Below are 24,859 nucleotides of genomic sequence, written 5' to 3' on the forward strand. Positions count from 1 at the left end.
TTAATGAAAATAACGTGAAAAATCATAATAACTGTTATTCATACTACTTATATTATTATCAGTATTATCAGCATTAGTATTGATGTTTACATTAGGGGTTTGACAAACTATACTACTTAAATCAAAATTAATTATAGTATTGTTATTATGTGTAGAACATGAAGAAGTTGATGATTGTGATAATGATAATGAAGATGTAGAGGCTAACGGAGAAGACGAAGAAATGGAAGTAGAAGAAGTGGAAGTAGAACAACATGAAGGTGGTGCACACATTGAAGATGTAGAAGTATTAAATTCTGAATTAATTCTATCTAAATATCCATAATTAATCGGTGTAGATTCATGAGAATTCAATATGACATCATATTCATTAGATGTTATTGTTGATTTAGGTGTTGCGGTTTGATTGTGAATAAAATTTGAATTATTATTGTTATTATTCCAAGCTACAACAGCCGCTGCAGCTGCTACAGCCATAGAAGATAATTGAGACGATGTATCAGGAAGTATTTGTGGTAGCAGACGATTAGTTGATCCATTATCATATCCAATAGATATAGGTGATTTACCAATGATACCATTATTAGACAGCATAGACGATGACGATGATAATGATGATGGTGGTGGGAGTGGTGGTGAACCAATACCAGAATCAGTAGATAATGTACTTGGTTGAGGATATGTCATTCCATACCATAATGTAGGATTCATTGTATCTGTTTTATAATTATGTATTTGATCTGTCGAATTCAACCATATTGGTTGATAATCTAAATGATTTGATTGTATTTTATCAATTAATTCTATATCAATTTGTCTTTCTTGATTTGAAGTTAGATCAAATGAATCATTTCTATTTAATGTATGTATACTACTCATTAAACTACTTATATGATTATTACTATTATGATCACTATTATGATTATTTGTAATGGTATTCTCAGAATTCATTGTCTCTAATGAATGATTATTATAGGATAAACAGTTTAGTTTAGTAAAATCTGAATTTATCATTGATATACGATCATGTTTAATGTTTTGTATATGTCTTTGATCTAGATCATCATTATGATCTGTATCATTATAATGATTAAATAATGTAATGGTATTGTTAATATCCATTTTTGTTGTCAAGCCATTTTCATTTAAACTATCTGTATGTTTTAATTTATTTAAATGAGTATTGGTCAATGAATTTAAACGTGTTACATCATTTAAAATAGTATAAGTTCCTGTTTCATTATTAGAAATTGAATTTGAATTGCGCGGTATATCATTCAATGTATCAAATGGTTCAGAATAATTGAATAGTTTCTTAGGTGATGGAAGCTTAAAAATTAGTTAGGGAAATAACAAAAAAGAATATTTTAAGCTATTGAAATAATGTTCATTAACTAAAGAAAACAACTCCAGCTGTAGCCCCTCCGGGAGCTACTGCCGGTCCTAAGCCCGGAAAAAGGAAGAGGGTTGGGTATGGGGTTAGCGACCCCATCCCGTAGAAAAACTAACTCGTTAATAAAAACGCTAACCAGAAAAAAAGTTATTTAACTAAAGAACAAATCTGAACCACAAGGTAATGAAATGGTTCATGTATTGTAGTGATTAGAATAATGAAAGATCAATATTTCTATCATTTTCCAACAATAGGGAAATTGAGAGGTTACTGAGTTTTATAGTTTGCATTACGGATTAAACTTATCCAGACAACCATTAAGAACACGGAGGCACTAGACAGCTAATTCGTCCTACAGTTCGAATCTTCAGCTATGCTCATTCACGACCACATTCAAGTCTGAATCCATGCTCATGTCAAGGATAAGGCATTGTAAAATGGTTGTTCAGTATCACGAATCAATTGGACTTATGAATAAAAAATTAATAGATGGCAGTTTAATGATCTGGAAGTTAAGTACTCGTCATATGATCTAGGGGTCCGGAGTTCAATCCCCTATGTGGTCATAGATATTCACCATTGATTTTCATACTAAAGTAAACCAACTGATCAATATTTACGGATTTTTATTAGTTATCTAACTAAGATTGGCTCATCATGTAAACTTAAAAATATACAAGTTGATTTTAGATTGTGAGGAAGAATATGCTAAAGTCTAATATATCTCACCATAAAATAAAAGAATAAGGAAATCACTTAGTATTCATTTACATCTTTTTTTCAAGACACTTTTATATGAAGTTTATGTATACAGTTTTGATGTTTTTAGTCTGTGTGTAAGGTCTAATGATAAGATGGTGGTTGGAGGTGGTAAACAGCAAATCCTGGACCCGAATTGCCTGCTACATGGCACTCGTCAGCAAGGTGTATATGTAATCTTGAGGGAACTGGTGCTCCCTGACGGATTCAATCCCGTGTCACCCAGTTTCACAGTCAGAGATGTTACCTTTGAGATATCTGGGCCGTGACTAAACTCCTGTAGGACTGAGATATAATCACAATTGATTGATCACAGGGTGTTGATCAATGTCATGCGTGTAAAGTCCTACTTAGTACTGATCGAATGCTAATCAACCAAACAGTGAGATTAATGAAGTGAAATATGAATTTGCAATATGTTGGTTAAAAATCAGGACTCAGAAGCTAAGTGGATAACGTGATGGCGTTTGAACCGAACGGTACTGGGTTTAAGTCCCATAGTGAACATCAACTCTGAGATACAAGTACATCCAGCTGACGAGTCTCAAATAGGACAAAACACGCATCAAACTGGATTCCACTTCTAGCCACTATCCATCTTTACCTATAAAAGTTTGTGACTTCAGGCAATTAAGTTGTTAACATCATCATTCATCATTTACATAAACTTACTTCATGATGTATTGGTGTAGACATATAAGTCCAATTCATATTACCATATTCTTTTCTAATCATATTTATATGTTCTTGTTTTTGTTTATTTTGTTGAATAATCAACTGGTGATAATCATAATAGGTAGAAGAAGAAGAAGCAGAAGTAGAAGGAGTAGACGAAGAAGTAGAAGAAGAATGTTGATTGGTTTGTTCATTATGAAGATGATGATTATTATTATTGATTATTGAATATTGATTATATTGTTGATCATTACTATGATTATTATCATCTAAACTTGGTGAATTAGATTGATCTTGTTTATTATTATGTAATTCTTTACCTTCACGTCGCCATTTTGCACGACGATTTGAAAACCATACTTGTATTCGGGATTCTGGTATTAACATTGATTCAGCTAATTGTTCACGAATTATTAAATCAGGATAATGTGTACGTTCAAATTCTAAGAGAGAAGAAAGATGAGAATAGCGGTTATTATTATTATAAACTGAATATATATGTGGGGGGAGGGGTTGTTCGTGAAGATTTTTTGGCGAGACTATAATTTATGGACGAGTTAATCAGATTCGTTTGAGGGATTTCAAGGTCACGGCGCCAATTTCATTACCTGATGCTCATGTACGATCGGTTCATAGAGAATTTTAGAGAAGACTTCACAATTAAGCGGCTACAACAAAGGAGACTACAAAGTAGTTCCTGTATTTGTAATTACGAGTATTAAATGACTTGTAGACCTTGTGTAGACTACTGTGATGTTGTCCTTCGATGTAATATATATTGAAGGAAGACGTTTGCTAGAATAAGAACCTTTATCGCTCGATCCAGATTGAGACTAAGGCATATTATAATAATTGCCGCCAAATGTATAATAAAAGCACCAGTAACATTGGTTGCAATATTCGCAGATGTTACTGAAGCTTCGGCTGTTCAGTGGTATGAGTATTCTAGGGACATATCCATAATAAAAAAACAACTTACACAACCGGAGTAAACAAACAATAATGAAGCTATGTGGTCGAGGATGAGAGGGTTTTTATGACCTTATCATGGTTCCAGTGACCAACTATTATGGAGCCATATGCATGAGTTCCTCTACCTTATGCATTACGATTTTGGAACCTTTTTCTAACCTTGACAAGTTTTTGGACCATATAAAAGAAGTGTATCCACTTTAATTATTTGCTTTTGTATAATATATTTTGACTCTATACTGGCTAACATTTCTCAAGGTCACTTAATATACGTTCAAAGGTCGTCCATAAATTATATTCTCGCCGATTTTTTTATAGTAAGCTTCATATATGGTTGAAATCATGAGTTAATTGAAGCTAGACCACCAATGGAAAACCTGGAAGCACTGGACTGCTCGTGTGCGAGTCTGGTAGGTCCTGAGTTCGAATCTTGCAAGGCTGGATCGTGGATGCGCACTGCTACTGAGGGGTCCTACAATGGGACGAAACGGCCATCCAGTGCTTCCAGGTTTTCCATAATGGTCTAGCTTCAATTGACTCATAATTTCGACTATGTATGAATATATATGTAATCGTAATGCATATAAGCATTGATATGTAAGGTGTTGATAGGAGTTATTTGTGTAAAACGATGAGGTACTTGTAAACATCACTTCTAAGAACTTCCATGCATGTTTTAAGCAATCTATACGAAAATCGTACAATTGTATTGACATAAATAGGAAGCTGTTATATCTAAAGCTTTAGATTCTTGCTATGCCGTGCACTAATAAACTACTTGAACGATCGAACACACAATGCCGCAAGACAGAAGACTAGTAAGTAGGAATGTTATTCCCAACACAGTGTCAAATATAGTACAAAAATCTCATGTGTTTATAGTTTTTGGCTGAAAGTAAAGTATCATTTCGGATAGCCAATAAACATATAGGGACCCTTCTTATTCATCCAATAGAGAAGCTACACATCGACATTCTAGAATGTCTTCGGCTCTTTCTAGGCTTCTGAAGGCTTCCTTCAGTTTGCCAACGAGCCATCCTTACAGAAGTATTTTAACGAGAAGAGGAGATTTATATACCCTAAACATGACAATTCACTTAGATACATATATATGAAATAGATTTACCTTCTTCAAGTATCTCTAATTGTTCCGGTGTAAAAGTTGTTCTATTTCTTCCTGGTTTTTTATTATCATTTAATTTTCCATCTATTTTATGTTGATTATGATGATAATGATCCATTGAATTCATGATTGATGTTGATGTTAAGGAATTAAGTAGTGTATGATTGATATCCGAGTAGTTATTAGTAGTATGTTGCTGGTGTTGCTGTGGTGGTGGTGGTGGTTGTGAATGTGAATGATTAGTAAATTGTAATAAATTCTGTTTCGATGATAATTTTGAAAAATTATCTTTACTACCATAAGTTTTCATTAATATTTCCATAGGGGTTGAACATATTTTAACTAGATCATTAGTAGGACTAGTGGTAATGGTAGTAATAGGAGTACTACTATTACTACTACGACTACTACTATTAATATTATCAGTAGTAGTCATAGTGGTACCAACTGAATTGTAGTGTGAGTTTGAAAGTTGTTGTTTAGTACATTGAGCTTTTTGTTGTAAAAAAGTTTGATTAGGTGAATTCATTACTGTGAATGATTCTAGATTTAGTCTTGACTGATCTAATTGATGTTCCATTATTGAATGGATTATTGGATCTGTATAATAAAGAAATAAATATAACAATATTAGGCTTCGAATTAGCTGACTTCATCGTTCCAGTAACATTATTTATTGAAACACATAAATATTGGTACAAGGAAGCACCAGATAAATATGCGCCACACAAATCTCATTTGATTTGTGTGAGGGCTGTGATACTGTTCGGGTGCCCAGACCGAAGCAGGTGGTTTTCTTAGGGGGTCACACCCAGAGCCTTCAACCTAAATTTCTGATCCACAAGGCAATGGAACATCGTGAGGAGATGCAGTCCCATGGTAGCTGGTGACCAACGATTGATTCATACGCCATTTGTTCCTTCAGGATACTGGAGCCCATGTGCACCATTGGTTTGTAATCAGGGTTTTCCAACTACCCTAGGTGGACTTTCTGTGTCCACCAACCCGGTTAAAGTGCCGGACATTCGCTTTTCGTCCTCCCAATTTCGTAAACAACACTCCCGCTACAAGAAGGTAGTAACATTGACGATCGAGTCTTCCAATCACAAAAGTACTGAATTTAAAAACGTTAAAATTTATTTTGGCTTCAGAAAGAAAATAGAAAAGCTTTCTATGGCTAGCTAGAATCGAAAAAATCCATTAGGTTTCTGGAAATTTGGCAGCGATCTGATTAGACCTGATCTTTAGTGTTGATTATATGTCATTATACTGGATAATATTCAAGTGGGAGTCTATAATACCAAAGCTCTTATGAAGACGTATTCATGGAAGTTTTAAGACAAAATCGATTTATGTTACTATAAATTAACAATGTATTTACTGATGACAACTATATGCTTATTAGATATATTATCAGAATGGGGTTTTTGTAAATTGTAGTAATTTTTTAGTAGTTGAATTCACGAGTCCACCATAGAAAACCTGGAATTACTAGACGGTCGTTTCGTCTTAGTACGGGACTCCTCAGTAGTGCGCATCAATTATACTGCACTCAGGATCCGAACACATGACCCTCGATCTCGCGCGTGAATGTTTAACCTCTAAACAACTTAGCCGGCACCCAATGGTGTTAATGTTAATGAAGTTAGACATTAACACTGTTGGATGCCGGCTCGGTGATCTAGAGCTTAAGCGCTCTGGAACGAGACTGATAGACCCTGGGTTCGAGTCTCGCAAGGCGGGATCGTAGATGCGCACTGTTGAGGAGTCGCAAAACAGACCGTTCAGTGCTTCCACGTTTACCATGGTGGTCTAGCTTCAATTGACTCATGAATTCAACTATATACAAATTGATTGACCACTGAATAGTTACTAATGTCAAGAATTTACTTATTTCCATGGTGCTATTCAATATTTATTATTTAAGTTATGATGTTCATGATGGTCTCTAAATAACTCAATATCGCTTATACTATGTTTTTTTAATGTTAGATGGTTAGATGTAATCCTTCAGGAGATAAATATCAACATTATTCATCATTCAGTGATCAATCATTATAATTTAAACAAATAATACTACTTTAATATACACTTAGTATTGTTTGTTTGAATCTTCCCATTGATGCTTAGGACTGTATGCACATTTGCCAATAAGAGACTGATCAGTTGCAGTCCTAAAAAATCAATGGAAAGATTCAAACAAACAATACCAAGTGAATTTAAACCTCAACGTATTGCACATGCAAGTGGCTATCAGGACTCAGTAGCTGGGTGGATAACGCGATGGCGTTTGAAGTGAAAGTTAATGGGTTGGAGTCCCAGAGTGAACATCAACTCTGAGATGCAGGTACATTCAAATGACGAGTCCCAATTAGGATGAAACGCACATCCTGGATTCCACTACTAGCCACTGTCCATCTTCGCTTATACTACTTTTATATAGTTGAAATCATGAGTCAAATGAAGCTAGACCACCATGGAAAACCTGGAAGCACTGGATGGCCGTTTCATCCTACTGATATCGTCTTTATCTTCAATCTCACCTGATCTTGTTATCTCCTTCTTTTTCAATTCTATTGGAATATGGTTTAAAGGATTATTATGATTATTCTCTTGAGGGAATTCAATTTCTGAATCTAAACATTCATATAATTTTGATGAATTTCTCATAAGTAAATTGAATTCATTATGTTTATCATCATCGTCATCGTTACCATAATTATTCTTTATAAGGGATTGTTCCTGTTGTCCTTGCTGTTGTCGTCGTTGTTGTTCTTCTTGTTGTTGCTGCTGCTTCATTTGATGTAATAAATGATCTGGTTTCTTCAATTCACAAACATTCCTATTATGCAAATTCATTGATAATAATAAAGAGTGATGAGAACCATTCGAAATATGTTCTTCATTATTACTACTACTACTACTACTATTAGTAGTAGTAGTAGTACTATTATTAGTAGTATTATCCTTACTATTACTTTTATTCAAGTTTGTATTAGATTGATGAAATTGAACACAATCTATACCATTCGATAAATGGAAATTCGGTAAACTACAATAATTTAAATGTTCTCTGACATCATCAGCTTCTGTTAAACAATTACTATTACCACCATTATTGGTATAATTTCTTATATTCATGTTTGTATCCACAGGAATAGATGATGTATGATTGCCAGTAGATTCTGATGATAATGATGATGCTGCTGATGATGTATTATACCATGATGGCCAATTAGTATGATGTAAGAAATTGGAAAATGTATCATACATATTAGTTGATGATTGGAATGTTGAAGATACATCACTAATACTACTATTGTTACTAGCTGTAATAGTGGTGGTAGTAGTAGTCGTAGTAGTAGTAGTAGTAGTAGTCGTAGTCATCGTAGTGGTAGCACTAATACCATTCATATCAAATAAACGATTTTGATATGCAATTGAATCATATATCGTTGAAGTTTGTGGATAATTTTGTTGAACAGCTGCCACAGCAGCTGCTGCAGCAAATGCTGCTGTTTGTGGATGATTAAATCGAGGTGGTGAAGTTTGTGGTGATCGAGGTGATATATTTAATTCACAGGATACTTGATTTACAGTTAATTGCAGTGGATAATTTCGTTTATTTAAGTTAGAATGATTCATAAGACGATTAAGATGAGTAGATTGAAAATCAACCATTGGCATTCGATTCAGCGGTGAATTGAATGGATTATTTTGTGTATGAGCATGATGTAGTAAATGTTCATGGGACTGCATGGTTTGTATATTCATGAGAGAATTCAATGTATGATTAGCATTATTAGTATGATTACTGTTATGTTCATTTTGTGAAATAGTTGATCCTAATGAAAGAGGTAGTTGATTATCATTACATACATTTCGTAATACACGGTTTATGGATGATACCTGTAGAAAGTTGAAAAGGGGGAACAGAGAAGAAACATACACAAATGAATACTTTATATAGATATATACTAACTACAACTGGTTATTGTTCAAGATTAGTAAATATATGACGTCATCTGGAGTACTATTCAAGGCAAAGGAATGTTGGACAATTGTCCAGTGCTAGTGTAATGAATGAGAACAAACAAGCAGGACAACTGAATGAATTTGAACGCATAATCATAGAATGCCTTAGTCAAATTTGAGAACTAATCAATCATCTCAAATTTGATTATTCTTTCGTTTCCACACTCATCACTCTCTGTTCTCGTTCTCTTCTCTTCGATCTATTTGACCTTCTGCCGCCCAGCATTTCACTTACAATTGATGATACATGCTACTTATATCTATCGATATCAGTAGGATATATCACACTAGTTTTAAACTGTTTATAAATAAAGTTGAATGTATTTTAATTTGTAGAAGCTCAGCTAACTCATTAATATAAGGAGTTTCAAGTATAGAAAAATGATTAAGTAAATAATTTCATAGGATTGATTAATTAAAGAGTTCAATCGTGTCTGTTGTGAGATAGTAACTCACTGAAGACAATGGTGAACGGTTGCTCAATTTCATGGATTGGTTGAAGCTAGACATTAACACCGTTGGATGCCGGCCGGCTCAGTGGTCTAGAAGTTAAGCGTTTGCGCGCGAGACAGATAGGTCCTGGGCTTGAATCTCGTGAGGCTAGATCGTGGATGTGCACTATTGAGGAGTCCTACAATATCAGCACATTGAAGAAGATCGGAAGTGTTATGTCTAATCGTTATTTCGAAAGATTTAAAAGCATCTATTTTGATTCTTGTGTTCAGATAATGTATTTCAACTAATTCGTTGAAATCGATTGCCAGAATGATATATTGTCTAAAAACATGATGTTAAGTAGTTGAACACAGAAAATTATAAACCGAAGTTTCATACAAGTTGGGGTTTAATGACAAAGCAAATCATTCATGTAACGGTTACGGGTTCTTAGATAGCTCTATTTGCCGATTCCATTGTCCACTGGTTCCATTCTGCACAAGATTTGTTGGTTGGATGCTAGTTGACTAGCTAGTCATGGTCAAGATAGCATATGTTACATATTCTACTCTACCACCACATAGTACATTAGCAAAACCAAACCGTAATAGTTACCTTATCTTGGTGGTTGCTTAGCACAATGATTCACTTGAGCTATGTTGTTTGGAACACACACACATATGATCTTAGCTCAGAGAGTCGAGAACATACGTTACTTAATATCATACCAAGACAGAAAAATAGATTTGAGGACAGTAACACCAATAGCAAAGACTCAAGTTCCGTTAGCAGTCATACTGTTAATTGTACTGCAGCACAACAACAATAAAGTGTTTGCCTCAAATAACCAAAGTCTGTAGAGATCTTGTCTTCTCACAATAGAAAGAATAGGTTAGGAATAAACGGGTGTAATGATAGTTCATCTTACTTTTTTTGAAGGGTTCCAGCCAGAAGAGGTAAGGGATTTAAATTATAGAGGTAATATATTTTCAAAACTACTCACATAAGCGCCGTATGACTGGTCTCAAGTCACAGTCATTCGGGTTCTTCAGTCGCTTCTAGGTTGTTAATCATATCCCTCACCCAATTCGCCTTTCAGGTACTTTTAGAAGAAGTATCGTTACATTATTTAGACAACAGACAAGTGCCAACCACCTTCATATATCTAAAAGCACTCGAAATCATTTCATCCACAATATATAAAGAAAAAACCTATCTGACATGAACATAACAAGATGTGAATACCCTTCGATGTTGTTGTTTTTTTTCTAGCTTTATCAATGTCCACATCTTAATTCATCTTTACTATTCAAGGGGGATAAAAAACACAACAACAACAACAACACTTGACATAACAAATCTATCATCCCTATTACTTTGATGAAAATCTTCTTAAATAATGATACATTTCCAAAAAAAAGAACACTGAATAGATCATAGTGATTTCATTTTACCGCCATTTATAAACCATTTCTTTTATTAATAATAAGTATTATTAGTAAATAATGACATTGAACGCTTGAATGATTCTATATGTGTAATGAATAAGAACAGTAGAAGAAGAAGACGAAGACGACGAAGACACAGAGAGAGAGGGGGGAGAGAGAAAAAGGTTAAATTTGATGATCTAAATGTCACAAATCAAAAGAAAAAAGAAAAAAAAGACAAGATCAAGTTGAAGAATGAGTTTGTATGCAATTAGAAGTACAAAATGAATGATAGATTAAAAAAGGAATCAATTAACTTATTATATCATTGTTACTATTTGTTCTTATTCCCTATCTTCTGTTGTAAAGACATCGATTAGATACTTAACTTTTTTTGTTGAGTTTTAAAAGAGAGTCGACTCTTGTTGTTGTATAAAACTGGTATTTGAGTAAAAGGTTTAAACCATGAGTCAATTGAAGCTAGATCACCAAAGAAAACCTGGAAGCACTGGACGGCTGTCTCGTCCTATTGTCAGATAGGAACTAACTGAAGACAATTGGTGAACGTTTGCTCAACTTCGTGGATCAGTTGAAGTTAGACATTAACACCATTGGATGCTGGATCAGTGGTCTATCGGTTAAGGGCTCTGGCTCGAGACTGGTAGGTCCTCGGTTCGAACCTCGCGAGTGCGGGATCGTGGATGCGCGCTGCCACTGAGGAGTCCCATAATAGGACGAAACGACCATCCAGTGCTTTCAGGTTTTCCATGGTGGTCTAGCTTCAATTGACCCATAATTTCAATTATAAAACTACTGAAATCTCCACAAAAACCCCTTCTGAGTAAAAAATTTATTTGTAATTGACGTTTCGAAATTCATATTAAATATGTGTGCGGAGGTTAATCTAAACTGTATGAAACTTAAAAGGAGAGCTATTGAAAACCAGAAAGTACGAGATGAATAACTGTAAGCAAAGATGGATATTGGCTAGTAGTGGAATCCAGTTTGATGCGTGTTTCGTTCTATTTAGGACTCTTCAGCTGGATGTACCTGTATCTCAGAGTTGACGTTCACTGTAGGACTCGAACCCAGTACCTTTCGCTTCAAATGCCATCGCGTTTAGATGAATAACTATTTCTTCTTAGTATTGGACTGACCACAAATTTACATCCAAGATTTGAATATGAAACATTCAGGTCTCATAATGAGCTTCAAGTTATTAGACCACTAGGTATTGATCGATCATACCATAGCTTAGGGAGATCTGTCATCATTGTCATGCATGTGTTTATAAAACCTGGTTCATTTAAAATGACCTCAATTCACATATACTAATAGGGTCTGTGCGACTATCGTAAACAATGGTTCGAGACTCTGGGTAACATGGCTCAGAATCGATCACAATACCTCACGTGTATGCACTCTCTGTCTTCCCTCAAACCGTCAGATTAAAATTACTTTATACCTCTCTTCCAACAAACTAATTCTTTCTTCTTGTATTATATCCTTATACACAATGTTTCTTTTATATAATACTACTACTCAAGTAACTAGTTCTACAAATTCAGTGTTCGTCTTGTTGCGTTGATGAGGTGTGGCAACTTGGATCGATTCATATATATGTACCTGATCCTACGTTGTAACTGACCGACTGATATATATATATATATATATATATATATATATATAGATAGATAGATAGATAGATAGATAGATAGATTTAAATAATCATCATTTCAGTTTTATTTACTTCAGATGTTAACTCTGCCTGTAGCTCCTCCTAGGGCTACTGCCGGTTCCAAGCCCGGGTAAAGGAGGAGGGACCCCATCCTGTAGAAAACCAACTCGATAAAAAAACGCTAACCAATAAGCTATTTCAGATGCTACATCACAAAAAAGATACATCTAAGATACATCTAGTAACTTAGTCTAATCACTGATAAACACAAGAACAGTTGAAATAATCAGCATAAACTTAAATCAACTATGGATCATTCCTTAAAATGTATTATAAATGATATGTGCTAAACAATAATAATAGTTATCAGAATGGGGTTTTTGTGGAGATTTTAGTAATATTATGTAATTAAGATCATGAGACTTCTTAGTAGAACTCCAGGAATTACCTCATGGAGCCAGTCACTAGTAAGCATATGGTCGTGACCAGTGGAGCTAATCCATGTCAGGTAGAGACAGGTATCTATCTCAGTACAATGGATGTTGGTCGCCCAATTTCGTGGATTGGTTGAGGTTAGACATTAACACTGTTGGATACCGCCTCAGTGGCCTATCGGTTAAGTGCGCTGACGCGAGACTGTTAGGTCCTGCGTTGGAATCCCGAGAGGCGGGATCATGGATGCGTATTTCTGACGAGTCCCACAATAGGAAGAAACGACCATCCAGTGCTTCCAGGTTTTCCATGGTGACCTAGCTTCAATTGACTCATGATCCTAACTATATAATAATAATAGTTGTTAACGGCAACTAAATTAAAAGTATAATTCTAAAATATAGCTATGTAACATGTTAACTGACACCTAAACACTAATGCCTTATGTGAAATCAGATTTATCAATAAGAAAGCTGCAACCTATATATATCACCAGAACAACATACAACTTAGGAGTGTAAGTAAATTATGGTCTGTATTAGTTACATCTAGGTATGATCATTTGGAATAGAACTTTTCATATCATTCTCATTTTACACTGTGATACGTTGATATACTTGTAAGAAATTCAAACATACAGTACAAGATAAAACAGAAAATGGTCATACTAACTTAAAACTATTTACATCGTTTTAATCACAAAGTAATCTTAGTTAGATCACGATTGAAAACAGTGAAGCACCGGATGGTTATTCCAGACTAGTATGGGACTCCTTAGCACTGGGCATCTATGACAACACTTCCAAGAATCAAACCAACGACCTTTAGTCCTGAGTTTGAACGTTTATCCTCTATATCACTGAATCTATGTTCAACAGTATGAATGTTTAACTTTAATCACTTAATTATTTAGCGTAACTCTTATCTATTGCCTGAGGTAGATAACTATCTCACATCTGATATAGTTGGACTCCATTAGTTAAAACTATGGATCAAATCATTGATTACTTCTACTCTACACCCCTCTGCTATATATTCGCAAGACTCAAGTTTATTCTACTGGAAATCTTTACACTTTGATTCTCTTGTTTTAATATTATTATTATTGATCGAGATAGAATCTTGATTTAAAGATTCTCTATTGTTTTAATTGTCTCCTCATGGCCTATAGGTACCGTATACGGGTAACTTTAAGTGTAATTAGACAAATTCATTGGGTCATCATCATCTCATTATTATTGAGATGTACCCAAAAAAAATTTTAGCGTCTGTTGTGTAGAAGATATATGGATATATACATACTACTTAAATTCCTATTCAGGCATAAATTTTCTTCACTTCAAGTATGATGAAACTAAACTATGAACGGGAAATGTAATTTTCTCTGTGGACAAATAAACGAGCAAAATAGACAAGGATAACTTGAATTGAATTCAGTTGGTCTGTCTAAAAAAAGGTTCTCTTTAAGGTTCAATCATTTTGTTTTTTTCATTTCTCTTTCATTCTTTCCTCTCATACTTTAACTTACTTACTAATAACGTCTATTCATAGAAACACACACACACACTCACATATACAAAGGGAGAGAGATTCTTTAAAAAAAAAACAAAAAAAACGAGGGGAACGCAAATTTCTTAGTTGCACGCAATATTTGGATTTTGCTTGTACACCAATAAGGATAACCATATGTTCATAAACAGTGAGAATTATATGCTTCATTTATTTGTAGCAAATGTTTGTCAACTCTATATATTTAACAAAAGGGGTTTTGTGGAGATTTCAGTATTTTCATAGTTGAAATCATGAGTTGATTGAAGTAAGACCACCATGGAAAACCTATAAGCACTGGGCGGCCGTTTCGTCCTATTATGGGACTCCTCAACAGTGCGAGGCGAGGTCATGGATGCGCCATTATTGAAAACCTGGAAGCATTGGACAATTAAATGACAGGGCACTAGTCTAAAGGTTAGCCGCTTATCTTGATTCCTAAGAGCCCAGATTTTGACCTCTGGTGGGCAGCTCTGAGAAGTCCTACACTAAGACAAAACAACTGTTCAGCGCTTCCTATTTTTCACTCATTCTTTAACTAAGAACAGTATGTATTATCTATTGATTGTTGATTTTTAACAGCTTTTTAGTCCATAACCAATTCGTGATAATAACTATCTTCAAACTGTAATAAAATTTGAGCAAACCATTTTACTGTATACTTTTACAAAATCAGTAGTAACTAACAGGAGTTCATAACTTAAAAATAAACTAATAGAGAATGATAGACCACCATTGAAAACCCGGAAGCGCTGGACGGTCGTCCCGTCCTAGTATGGGACTGCTCAGGAGTGAACATCCACAACCCTCTACACGAGATTCGAAACCACGACCTTCGGTTTCTCGTGTAAACGCTCAACCTCTAGATAACTTAACAGACATCCAACAGTGTTAATGTTTAACTTTAACCAGTCCACGATATTACGCAACCGTTTTCCATTGTCTTCAGTGAGTAACTGCCTCACACTAGACACTTCTCAATAGAACTCCAGGAAATCCATCTTGAAGCCAGTCACTAGTGAACACATAAACGGCAACCAAGTACTTCCAGGTTTTCAATTGTTGGTCTAACATCGTTTCATTTCTGTCGGAATATACATATCGCTAATCCTCTTATATAATCGTTAACTTAGATCGGGTTAGTGAATAACGGAATTAAATAAGTCAAATACGACGATGAAATTTTGAAAACATATATTGTGTACATCCATTGATCTGGACAGACAATCAGAGGGACGAAGCGAAGAGAAATGAGCGAAGCGAAGTAACGCCTAATGAAGAAGGAGTGTGAGTCAACTCGATTTAGTAAAGCGTTAACTAATATTTATAGTCCAATGAGAAGCAGTGACAAGTGGAGTTCAATCGGGTCTGTTGTGATATAGTAAATCACTAAAGACAATGATGGATGGTTGCTCAATTTCATGGATTAGTTGAAGTTAGATATTAACACCGTTGGATGCCGGTCGGCTCAGTGGTTCTAGAGGTTAAGCGCTCTCATGCGAGACTGATAGGTCCTGGTTTCGAATCTCGTGAGGCAGGATCTTGGATGGGCACTGACGAGGAGTGCCACAATAGGACGAAATGGCCGTCCAGTGTTTTTCAGGTTTTCCATGGTGGTCTAACTTCAAATGATTCATGATCTCAACTATTAAAATCACTATAATATCTACAAAACCCCTTCTGATAATTTTAAAAATTTATAGTTTATATCTGATAACAAATGGTGAAGAAGATTTGTAGCTCAGATGGATGATTTTGATGGTGTTTTATTTTCTGAGTTAGATAGCTTGGTCGTGAAGCTTTCATCATTTATAGGTCAAGAAGAACCGATGAACATTAAAGTCTACAGGACAAGCTGTGAACCATATCCGAAGAAACTTGAACACTTCACTTCTACCCGAAATTTGTACTGATGATGTTGTTCAGAAGACCAAACCATCTAGTTCAGAGAACAAAGTTCAATCAAAATCTGATAACAAACATTGTCTTTATAAGCAAAAATAGACAGTGGCTAGCAGTGAAATCCAGGACGCGCGTTTTGTCCTATTTGGGACACGTCAGCTGGATGTAGCTGAGTGGATCACGCGATAGCGTTTGAAGCGAAAGGTACTAGGTTCGAATTATCTTCATCATGATATTCAATAAACCGAAAACATGAAAAATAACTTTAATGAAGAACATTATTCATTACTTAATTTGAATAAAAATACTATATCTAAATCTTATTATACATAGTATAAGTGCCCTGGCGCAAGCCTGTTAGGTCCTGGGTTCGAATCTCGTGAGGCGAGATCGTGGATGCGCACTGCCACTGAGGAGTCGCATAATGAAACGAAATGGCCGTCCAGTGCTTACAGGTTTTCCATGGTGATCTAGCTTCAATCAACTCATGATTTTAACTATAAAAATACTGAAATCTCCACAAAAACCCTTCTGATCTATACATAGTATAAGTCATTGAGATAGATGAATACGAGGAAGAAACTCTCCCCCCTCTAGTTTCTTTTTTATTTTCAAGGTTTTTTTCTTGAAAAAAAATTAATTTCTGTTTATTTTCCACGTCGATGATATTATTGTTCTCATTAGTGTCATTATTATCTATGGTATTGTTGTCGTTGTCGTCGTCGTCGTTGCTGTTATTGTTGTTGTTGTTGTTGTATGTTTTCCTTTGAAAACATTTTCTGCTCAAATTATTCTCCTGTAATTGTCGTAAAAAAGAAACACCTACATCATTTCTCTTTATTTCCTGTGTTAATGAACAAATAAAAGAAAATGTCCAACTCTTTTGTCTTTTCAAGTTTATACAAAAAAGGTTTGATGAGAATACAAGTACCCGACACACATTTACACACACACACACCTATATTATCAATCTCTTCGAGTGTTTATCCCTTTCTATGTGGCGTTTTTTTGGATGAAGAAAAGAAAAAAAACTTTCTATTCGAAATCTGATTTCCGGAGGTGGTTGTTGAAATGCCACGTATGGTATTGTTAGTTGTTTGTTTGCTTGCTGAGCTATTGTTATTATTATTATCAGTACACCTTATGAATAACTATACTTCTATCTTGTATTGGTTTCTGATTGACCGATTTCTGTCAGGATTATAAACTAAATATTGATTTTAGATATGAGAACATTCAGGATTAATCTTGGCATTTTTGACTAATACTTTCATTGACATTAATATACAACATGTTGATATATATAAATCTTTTTCATATATTGCGTGGTACTTTATCCATGTTAGGGGAGGCAAAACCAAAACGTGGCATCAGTCGTCGAAGTCATTAACCTCTGATCTGAGTCATGTTGATAGATGTAGACTACTTGGTTGAGGTCCGCGTAACTATCATAATCAATGGTTGAAGACTCTGTGTAACATGGCTGAGAAACGATCACAATGGCGTACGTGTATACACTCTCTGTCTTCCCTCAAACCATCAGACTAAGATTACTTTATACCTCTCTTCCAACAAATTAATTATTTCTTCTTGTATTATATCCTTATACACAATCTTTCTTTTATATAATACTACTACTCAAGTAACTACTTCTATGAATTTGATGTTCATCTTGTTGTGTTGATGAGGTGTGGCAACGTGGATCGATGCATATATATTCCTGATCCTACCTTGTAGCTAACTGACTTTTCCATGTTTAGAAAGGGCTTTTGTGGAGATTTTAGTAATTTTATAGAATTGAGATCATGAGTCAGTTGAAGCTAGACTATCAAGGACAACGTGGAAACACTGGACGGCCGTTTCGTCCTATTGTGTGACTCCTCAGCAGTGCGCATACGTGTTTATCAACTTCAAGATATTTATGAGTAAATTTTAAATTTATCATCGAAACCAAATGAACATTCTTTTGTTCGTTTTTTTCTTCTGTAAAAGTAAAGTGTTTTGTTTAAATGCTCAAATTACAAGGATGTTTCATGAAATCAGACAATTGAACTAATTTTCCATGTTCAACTGAATGTTTCTTTTGAAAAAGAGAATTGATAAGGTATATGAGAAGGAGTAAGGAAACTTAAGATCCATAAGGAAAACAAAAGGGGAATGCATCTGTGCTATTGTGACTGATTCTTATCTATACCATCCAATGTCTCCAGTTGAGTGGTCTACATCCACTTACATAGATCAGTTTAATAGTTACAAACCTAATGGATCGATGGCAACTTTCTATTTAGCTGTCACTAGATCTCTACCATAATCAGCATTACACTTCAAGAAAGACTGTCGTTGGAGATACGTAAAACATTCTTTTATTGGCTTAGTTGATGAGGTGTATCTTAATGTTTTACTGTGAGGGAGACCTCATCTAACCACTGAGTGAGTTAACAAGATCTTCAATAGTTGTATAGTTTGATTGACATCATGAACCGATTAATGTTAGATCACCATTGAAAACCTGGAAGCACTGGACGGTCGTTTCATGTTATTATGCGACTCCTCAGTAGTAGGCATCCACGATCCTGAACTCAGGATTCAAACCCAGAGCCTAGGGTTTCATTTGCGAACGCTTGATTAATCTCTCTTAAACGTGTGTTGATAAGACTTGATACTTAAAATTTATATCATGACAGCCAAATCATTATCATATACACTATCAATCACTATTTGTAATCTAGTGTAATTTTTTAGTTCTTCGTCTTGATTTCAATGCTATCATTTACTGAAATCACAACACATCAGGAAGTCTAAAAAAGAAAAAAAGTTTTATGCTCTTTGGAACTTATGGATCCATGAATTAAATACTAATAAAACTAATATTTTCCTAACAATTTTGTATGATTTACTTGTTCAATAGTAAAACATCAAATAGTTTCAGAGTTACTTTTCAATCAAGATGTTGATATGAATGGATTTGAGTATTCCAGGACAGAGTGAGTTGGAGAATGCTGGTTGGCGGCCTATACACCATTAGGAGTAACAGGCGTAAGTAAGTAAGTAGGCTACTAGTATTCGATCATAGGTGTCTTCGAAGCATTGCTCGTATATCCTGGGACCATCGAGTAAGTAATGCAGTTGTTAGGAAACGGGTACTAGGTAAGGATGGCAAATCGATTGATGAAGTAGTGAAACTTCATCAGTTGAGATGGCAGGGACACATGTTACGTATGCCCAACCACCAACTGCCCCGACGTGCAATGTTTTATGGTGTAGGAGTAGGTTGGAAGAAAGCTAGGGGGGCCAGACCAAAACGTGGCACAAATCCATGAAGTCACTGACAAGTGGATTGAGCCATGTTGGTAGGTGTAGACTACCTGGTTGGGATTCGCGAGATGATAGGAATCGATAGTTAGAGACCTAGAATGACATGGCTCAAAATCGTTTGCAATGGCGAAGGTGTATCCACTCTTTATGTTCTACCAAATTCCAATCTTCTGAATTCTTCATGTTTCTATCTTTTTTCTCTTTCCAAATTTATTTCACTGGACTATACTCCTTCAATAACATCTTCAAACCCTAATCTTTCCGATTACTGTTTATACTCTTACTACCTCTACCACTATGGGATTTGAATCGACAACTGCGTCTCTGTGCTAATGTGGTATGGCAATTCGAACTGATGCACGTACATACTTACGAAGTTCTACGTTGTAATTGACTGACTGACTGAAGTGTGCGTATAGAGTCATCAATAATGTTTCTGACATATCTTGTTATTGAGTTTCATCTAGAATAATCCGAAGTTGATGATTTTTTCTTTCTTGTCATTAGAAATAGTATTGACTAGAATAATCTCTCAAGTAAAATGATGACAGAGCAAGTCAGTATCTTGGGAACATAGTGATAAATCTATGTACACATAATGATATATAATAATCAAGTTATCTTAAATGTTTACATATAAGCCATTCAATCTATGAGTGAAGTGATCTATTACGTAATAACTTATCTTTAAAATAATCCCTCTACATTAACACATAATACCCTAATCATTTAAATCTTTGAAGATTGAAATCAAAGTCAAGGTTGATTGTATTGAAATCGTTGCCTAGTTGATGATCAGAAGTACACGAATTTCACTTCTAACCATTAAAAACGAAATCTTGTTTTAATAAGTTCATTTCTCATAGATACAATACATATAATGTATGTTTATCTACTTTAACATATCAGAAGGGGTTTTTGTGGAGATTTTAGTAATTTTATATAATTGAAATCATAAGTCAATTGAAGTTAGACCACCATGAAAAACCTCGAAGCACTGGGCGGCCGTTTCGTCCTGTTTTGGGACTCCTCAGTGACAGTGCGCATCCACGATCCCGCCTCACGAGAGGTTCGAACCCAGGACCTATCAGTCTCGCGCGCGAGCGCTTAACCTGTAGACCACTGAGCCGTCTGACATCCGACGGTGTTAACGTCTAACTTCAACCAATCCACGAAATCGAGCAACCATTCACCACTGTCTTCAGTGATTTGATATCTCCCAACAGACCTGGTTAGACAATTTGTAATGAATAGATTTGTATGATTTGAAATCAAGTTTCGATCACAAAAGCCATCAACTAATTGTATCGGCTCTAGCTCATCAATCTTCATCAGTATATACTTACGACTCAACACTAAAAGATGGGTTCAACTGTACTCAACATATCTCAAGGTAACTGGACTAAAACTCATCAGTTCTCATTCATTACTTCGATCAATTTCTAACTATGATAAGATTGAAAAATTTATATTCATCATTATATATATAAAAACAGAATATGTAACTTACACTAGGTATATTCTCTGTTGTACATATACCTTCTTGTAATAAACGATCACGTATTTCCCATGCAAATATGGATGGACATTCTCTTTTATAATGAGCTATTTTTAATACAACTAAATTTGTTGCTACTCTTGGTTTACTACCACCAATTGCTTTTGGTCGAATTGAACCAGTTTCATAATAACGACATAATATTTTGGATACACAACCATTAGATACTTGTAATATACGTGATATATCACATGGACGTGCACCGGAATGTGCTAATTCAATAATACGTTGACGTGTTGTATCTGGTAATGGTCGACCATTAACAAACATTCCACCTAATTGATTTACACCTGAATGTCCTTGGACAAAAAATAAGTGAATATGATAAAAGAAATGATAATCAGTATGAATAGTATAAAAATAAATAGAGATTCTTGAAGATATTTTGAATGTTCATCTAACTTATTGATACCTTGTCAATGTTTTAATGTTTTCTTTTTAGCACCACTGTGGGACGAACTGGAAAGGATTGCCCAGGACAGGGTTGAATGGAGAATACTGATGCTTGGGCTATACTCCTCAATGAGGGGTAACAGGCGTAAGTAAGTAAGATTGTACTTACTTACTTACTTACTTACTTACTTACTTACTTACTTACTTACTTACTTACTTACTCACTCACTCACTCACTCACTCACTCACTAACTCACTCACTAACTCACTCACTCACTCACTAACTCATTCACTCACTTACCTACTTACTAACTTACTTACTTACTTCATTAGAAGGACTATGTATTAAAAAATTCTATCATTTGATCGTTGAATAAATCAGTCGATATACGAATAGTTCAATCATGACTTTTTTTTGACTAACGAACTATGTATAGCGTGGATTTTTGATCCCACAGACAGGATCAAGTTGGTAATGCACAGCTTACTAACGAGTTCCAGTTAACATGAAAACTAAATCAAAGAGGAATTCTTATAGACCGATTTCAATCTTTTAACAAAGAAGAATTCTTCAGATTCATTTTGATGATAGTGACATATCATAATTTGTTAGAAAGGGGAGATTTTAATAATTTTATAGTTGAAGCAGTGGAGTTCAACCGGGTTTCTTGTGAAATAGTAAATCACTGAAGACAATGGTGAACGGTTGCTCAATTTCATGGATTGGTTAAAGTTAGACATTAACACCGTTGGATGCCGGCCGACTTAGTGGTCTAGAGGTTAAGCATTAAACGATATTTCATTGTAACTCGGTAACAAGGATTAAAATGTATATCTTTAAGAAGATTGTTGACCTACTAATTAGAGTTTATTATTTATTATTGACTGAATGATTCAGTTAACCCATTATGATTAACTGTTTAAATCTTATCTCATTATTCAAACATTCTACTAGATCAAAAGAATATGATTTCAGTTATTAAAATAGAAGTGGATCGATAAAGACTAAATTAATTTTATGTTCAGAAAGAGGGTTTTGAGGAGATTGGAGTAATTGAATAGTTGGATTCATGAATTGATCAATGTTAGATCACCCTGAAAAATTTCGAAGCACTGATCGACCGCTTCGTCCTATTATAGGACTGGTCAGGAGTGTGCATTCACGAACCTCCACGCGGCATTCGGAACTAGGACCTTCAGCCTCTCGCGTAAACGCTTAACCTATGGATCACTTAACTGGTGTTAATATCTAACTTCATCCAATCCATGAAATTGCGCCATCATCTACCATTGTCTTCAGTGAGTGACTGCTTGACAACAGACATGATTGAACTCTACTGGTCACAGCTTCTTACTAGGACGAAATGGCCGTTCAGTGCTTTCAGGTTTTCCATAGTGGTTTAGCTTTAATCTACTCATGAATTCAACCATTAAATTAACGATGAGTGTCGAACATTGCATTAAGATGATTGAGGTTCGGTAAGATTGTTGAGCTCGAAAAATTTTGTTCATTGTTTTCATGATACTAGATGTACATCTATTGAGATTATGTTCACAAAATATTCAATATCAGTACACTTTATTGTTATCCAGTCTTTTGATCTTAGCCGGATCATACTTCATGAGTTGAGAAATAGTTGTATGGAATCAAAGAAATGATCTTTTTCCCCTTTCCAGGAAATTTTTTCGCAAAAACGATGATAATCTACAACACCTGATGAGAATTGTTTTTCAGGAACTTCTGTTTGGAATATCAGACATTCCTTTATTTAATACTTATCAGTATAATCCTTGTTGAGAATGTTTATATACTAGTTGGTCACCATTATAATTCTACATGATAATTTCGCTCATTCATCGACTTTCCAGTGGATTCTTTAAAATTTGTATTCAATCTAGATTACACTTCTAGGAAGAAGCGCTGGAAGTGGGTAGGACACACATTGAGGAAATCACCCAACTACGTCACAAGACAATCCCTCATATGGAATCCTGAAGGTCAAAGGAGAAGAGGAAGACCAAAGAACACATGACACCGAGAATTGGAGGCAGATATGAGAAGAATGAACAAGAATTGGATAGAACTAGAAAAGAAGGCGGAGGACAAAGTGGGTTGGAGAATGTTGGTCGGCGATCTATACTCCATTGAGAGTAACAGGTGTAAGTAAGTAAGATTACACTTCTGGCAGTACTATTTCTTAAGCTTCATGTGACTGTGACATACGTGTGAAACACTAACTTTTATTCCTGCTAACCGTCATACATAAAACTGCATTTTAATCAAAAATATTCTTTCTAATTGAATAGAAAGTGATTTGTAAATTATGTTTCTCTGTACGGTTAGCTAAATTCTGGTTCTTTATTCATGTGAAAGATTATTCAATAATAATGCAGTGCATGCTACTTATGTCTGTCAACATGAATAGTATGTAACATCGATAGGAATTGGAAACCCTGGCATCAGAAGGTTATGAAGCCTGACTTGAAGAGAACAGGGAGTCGAAAGAATTATGTAGAATGTGAAAAATGAATGATGGAAACTTGCAAATGAAGTATTCCATGTATGGTTCTCATACTTTACCAACATTGTTCCGACCTGTATTCTTGATCATTGCTTAGTGAGTAATATAAACCCCCAAAATTTTATTTCTCTTATTTGCATATAAATACATCCTAATACTTTCACTATTCAATACAAAATGTATACATAAATAAAAGGCAATCAAAACTATTTAATTCATAATGAGTAGTACCTTACCTCTTTTGAGTTTTTGTCTACAATTATCTTCACTACTCTCTATGGATGAATTATCCATATTCAAAGTGTTTAGTCCTACAATACAATAAAGTAAGGCAAAGTAATAATAATAATAATAATAATAATAATAATAATAATGAACGTAAATGAGTGTCCAAAAATATCGACTACACACAACTAGTTTGTTTAAATTAATATTGATCAAAAGGGGTTTTGTGGAGATTTCAATATTTCCATAGTTGAAATCATGAGTCAACTGATTATGATCCATATCAATTTAAACAAACTAGTTGTGTGTAGTCGATATTTTTGGACACTCATTTACGTTCATTATTATTATTATTATTATTATTATTATTATTATTACTTTGCCTTACTTTATTGTATTGTAGGACTAAACACTTTGAATATGGATAATTCATCCATAGAGAGTAGTGAAGATAATTGTAGACAAAA

General features: G+C 34.8%; 1 protein-coding gene across 1 annotated transcript; it reads right to left on the reverse strand.

Annotated features, from left to right (window-relative positions):
• Positions 1-23,906, reverse strand: Smp_170750 (putative paired box protein pax-6; the record flags this gene model as incomplete). The annotated part of the gene is made up of 6 exons (XM_018797435.1): positions 1-1,329; positions 2,825-3,270; positions 4,926-5,522; positions 7,466-8,831; positions 21,205-21,551; positions 23,885-23,906. 6 exons carry the CDS (start codon positions 23,904-23,906, stop codon positions 1-3), a joined length of 4,107 nt encoding a protein of 1,368 aa, XP_018652477.1.
• Between the last annotated feature and the right edge of the window lie 953 nt (positions 23,907-24,859).

The sequence above is a fragment of the Schistosoma mansoni genome, chromosome 4, assembly GCF_000237925.1.
Source record: "Schistosoma mansoni strain Puerto Rico chromosome 4, complete genome".
Taxonomy (NCBI): Eukaryota; Metazoa; Platyhelminthes; class Trematoda; order Strigeidida; family Schistosomatidae; genus Schistosoma; species Schistosoma mansoni.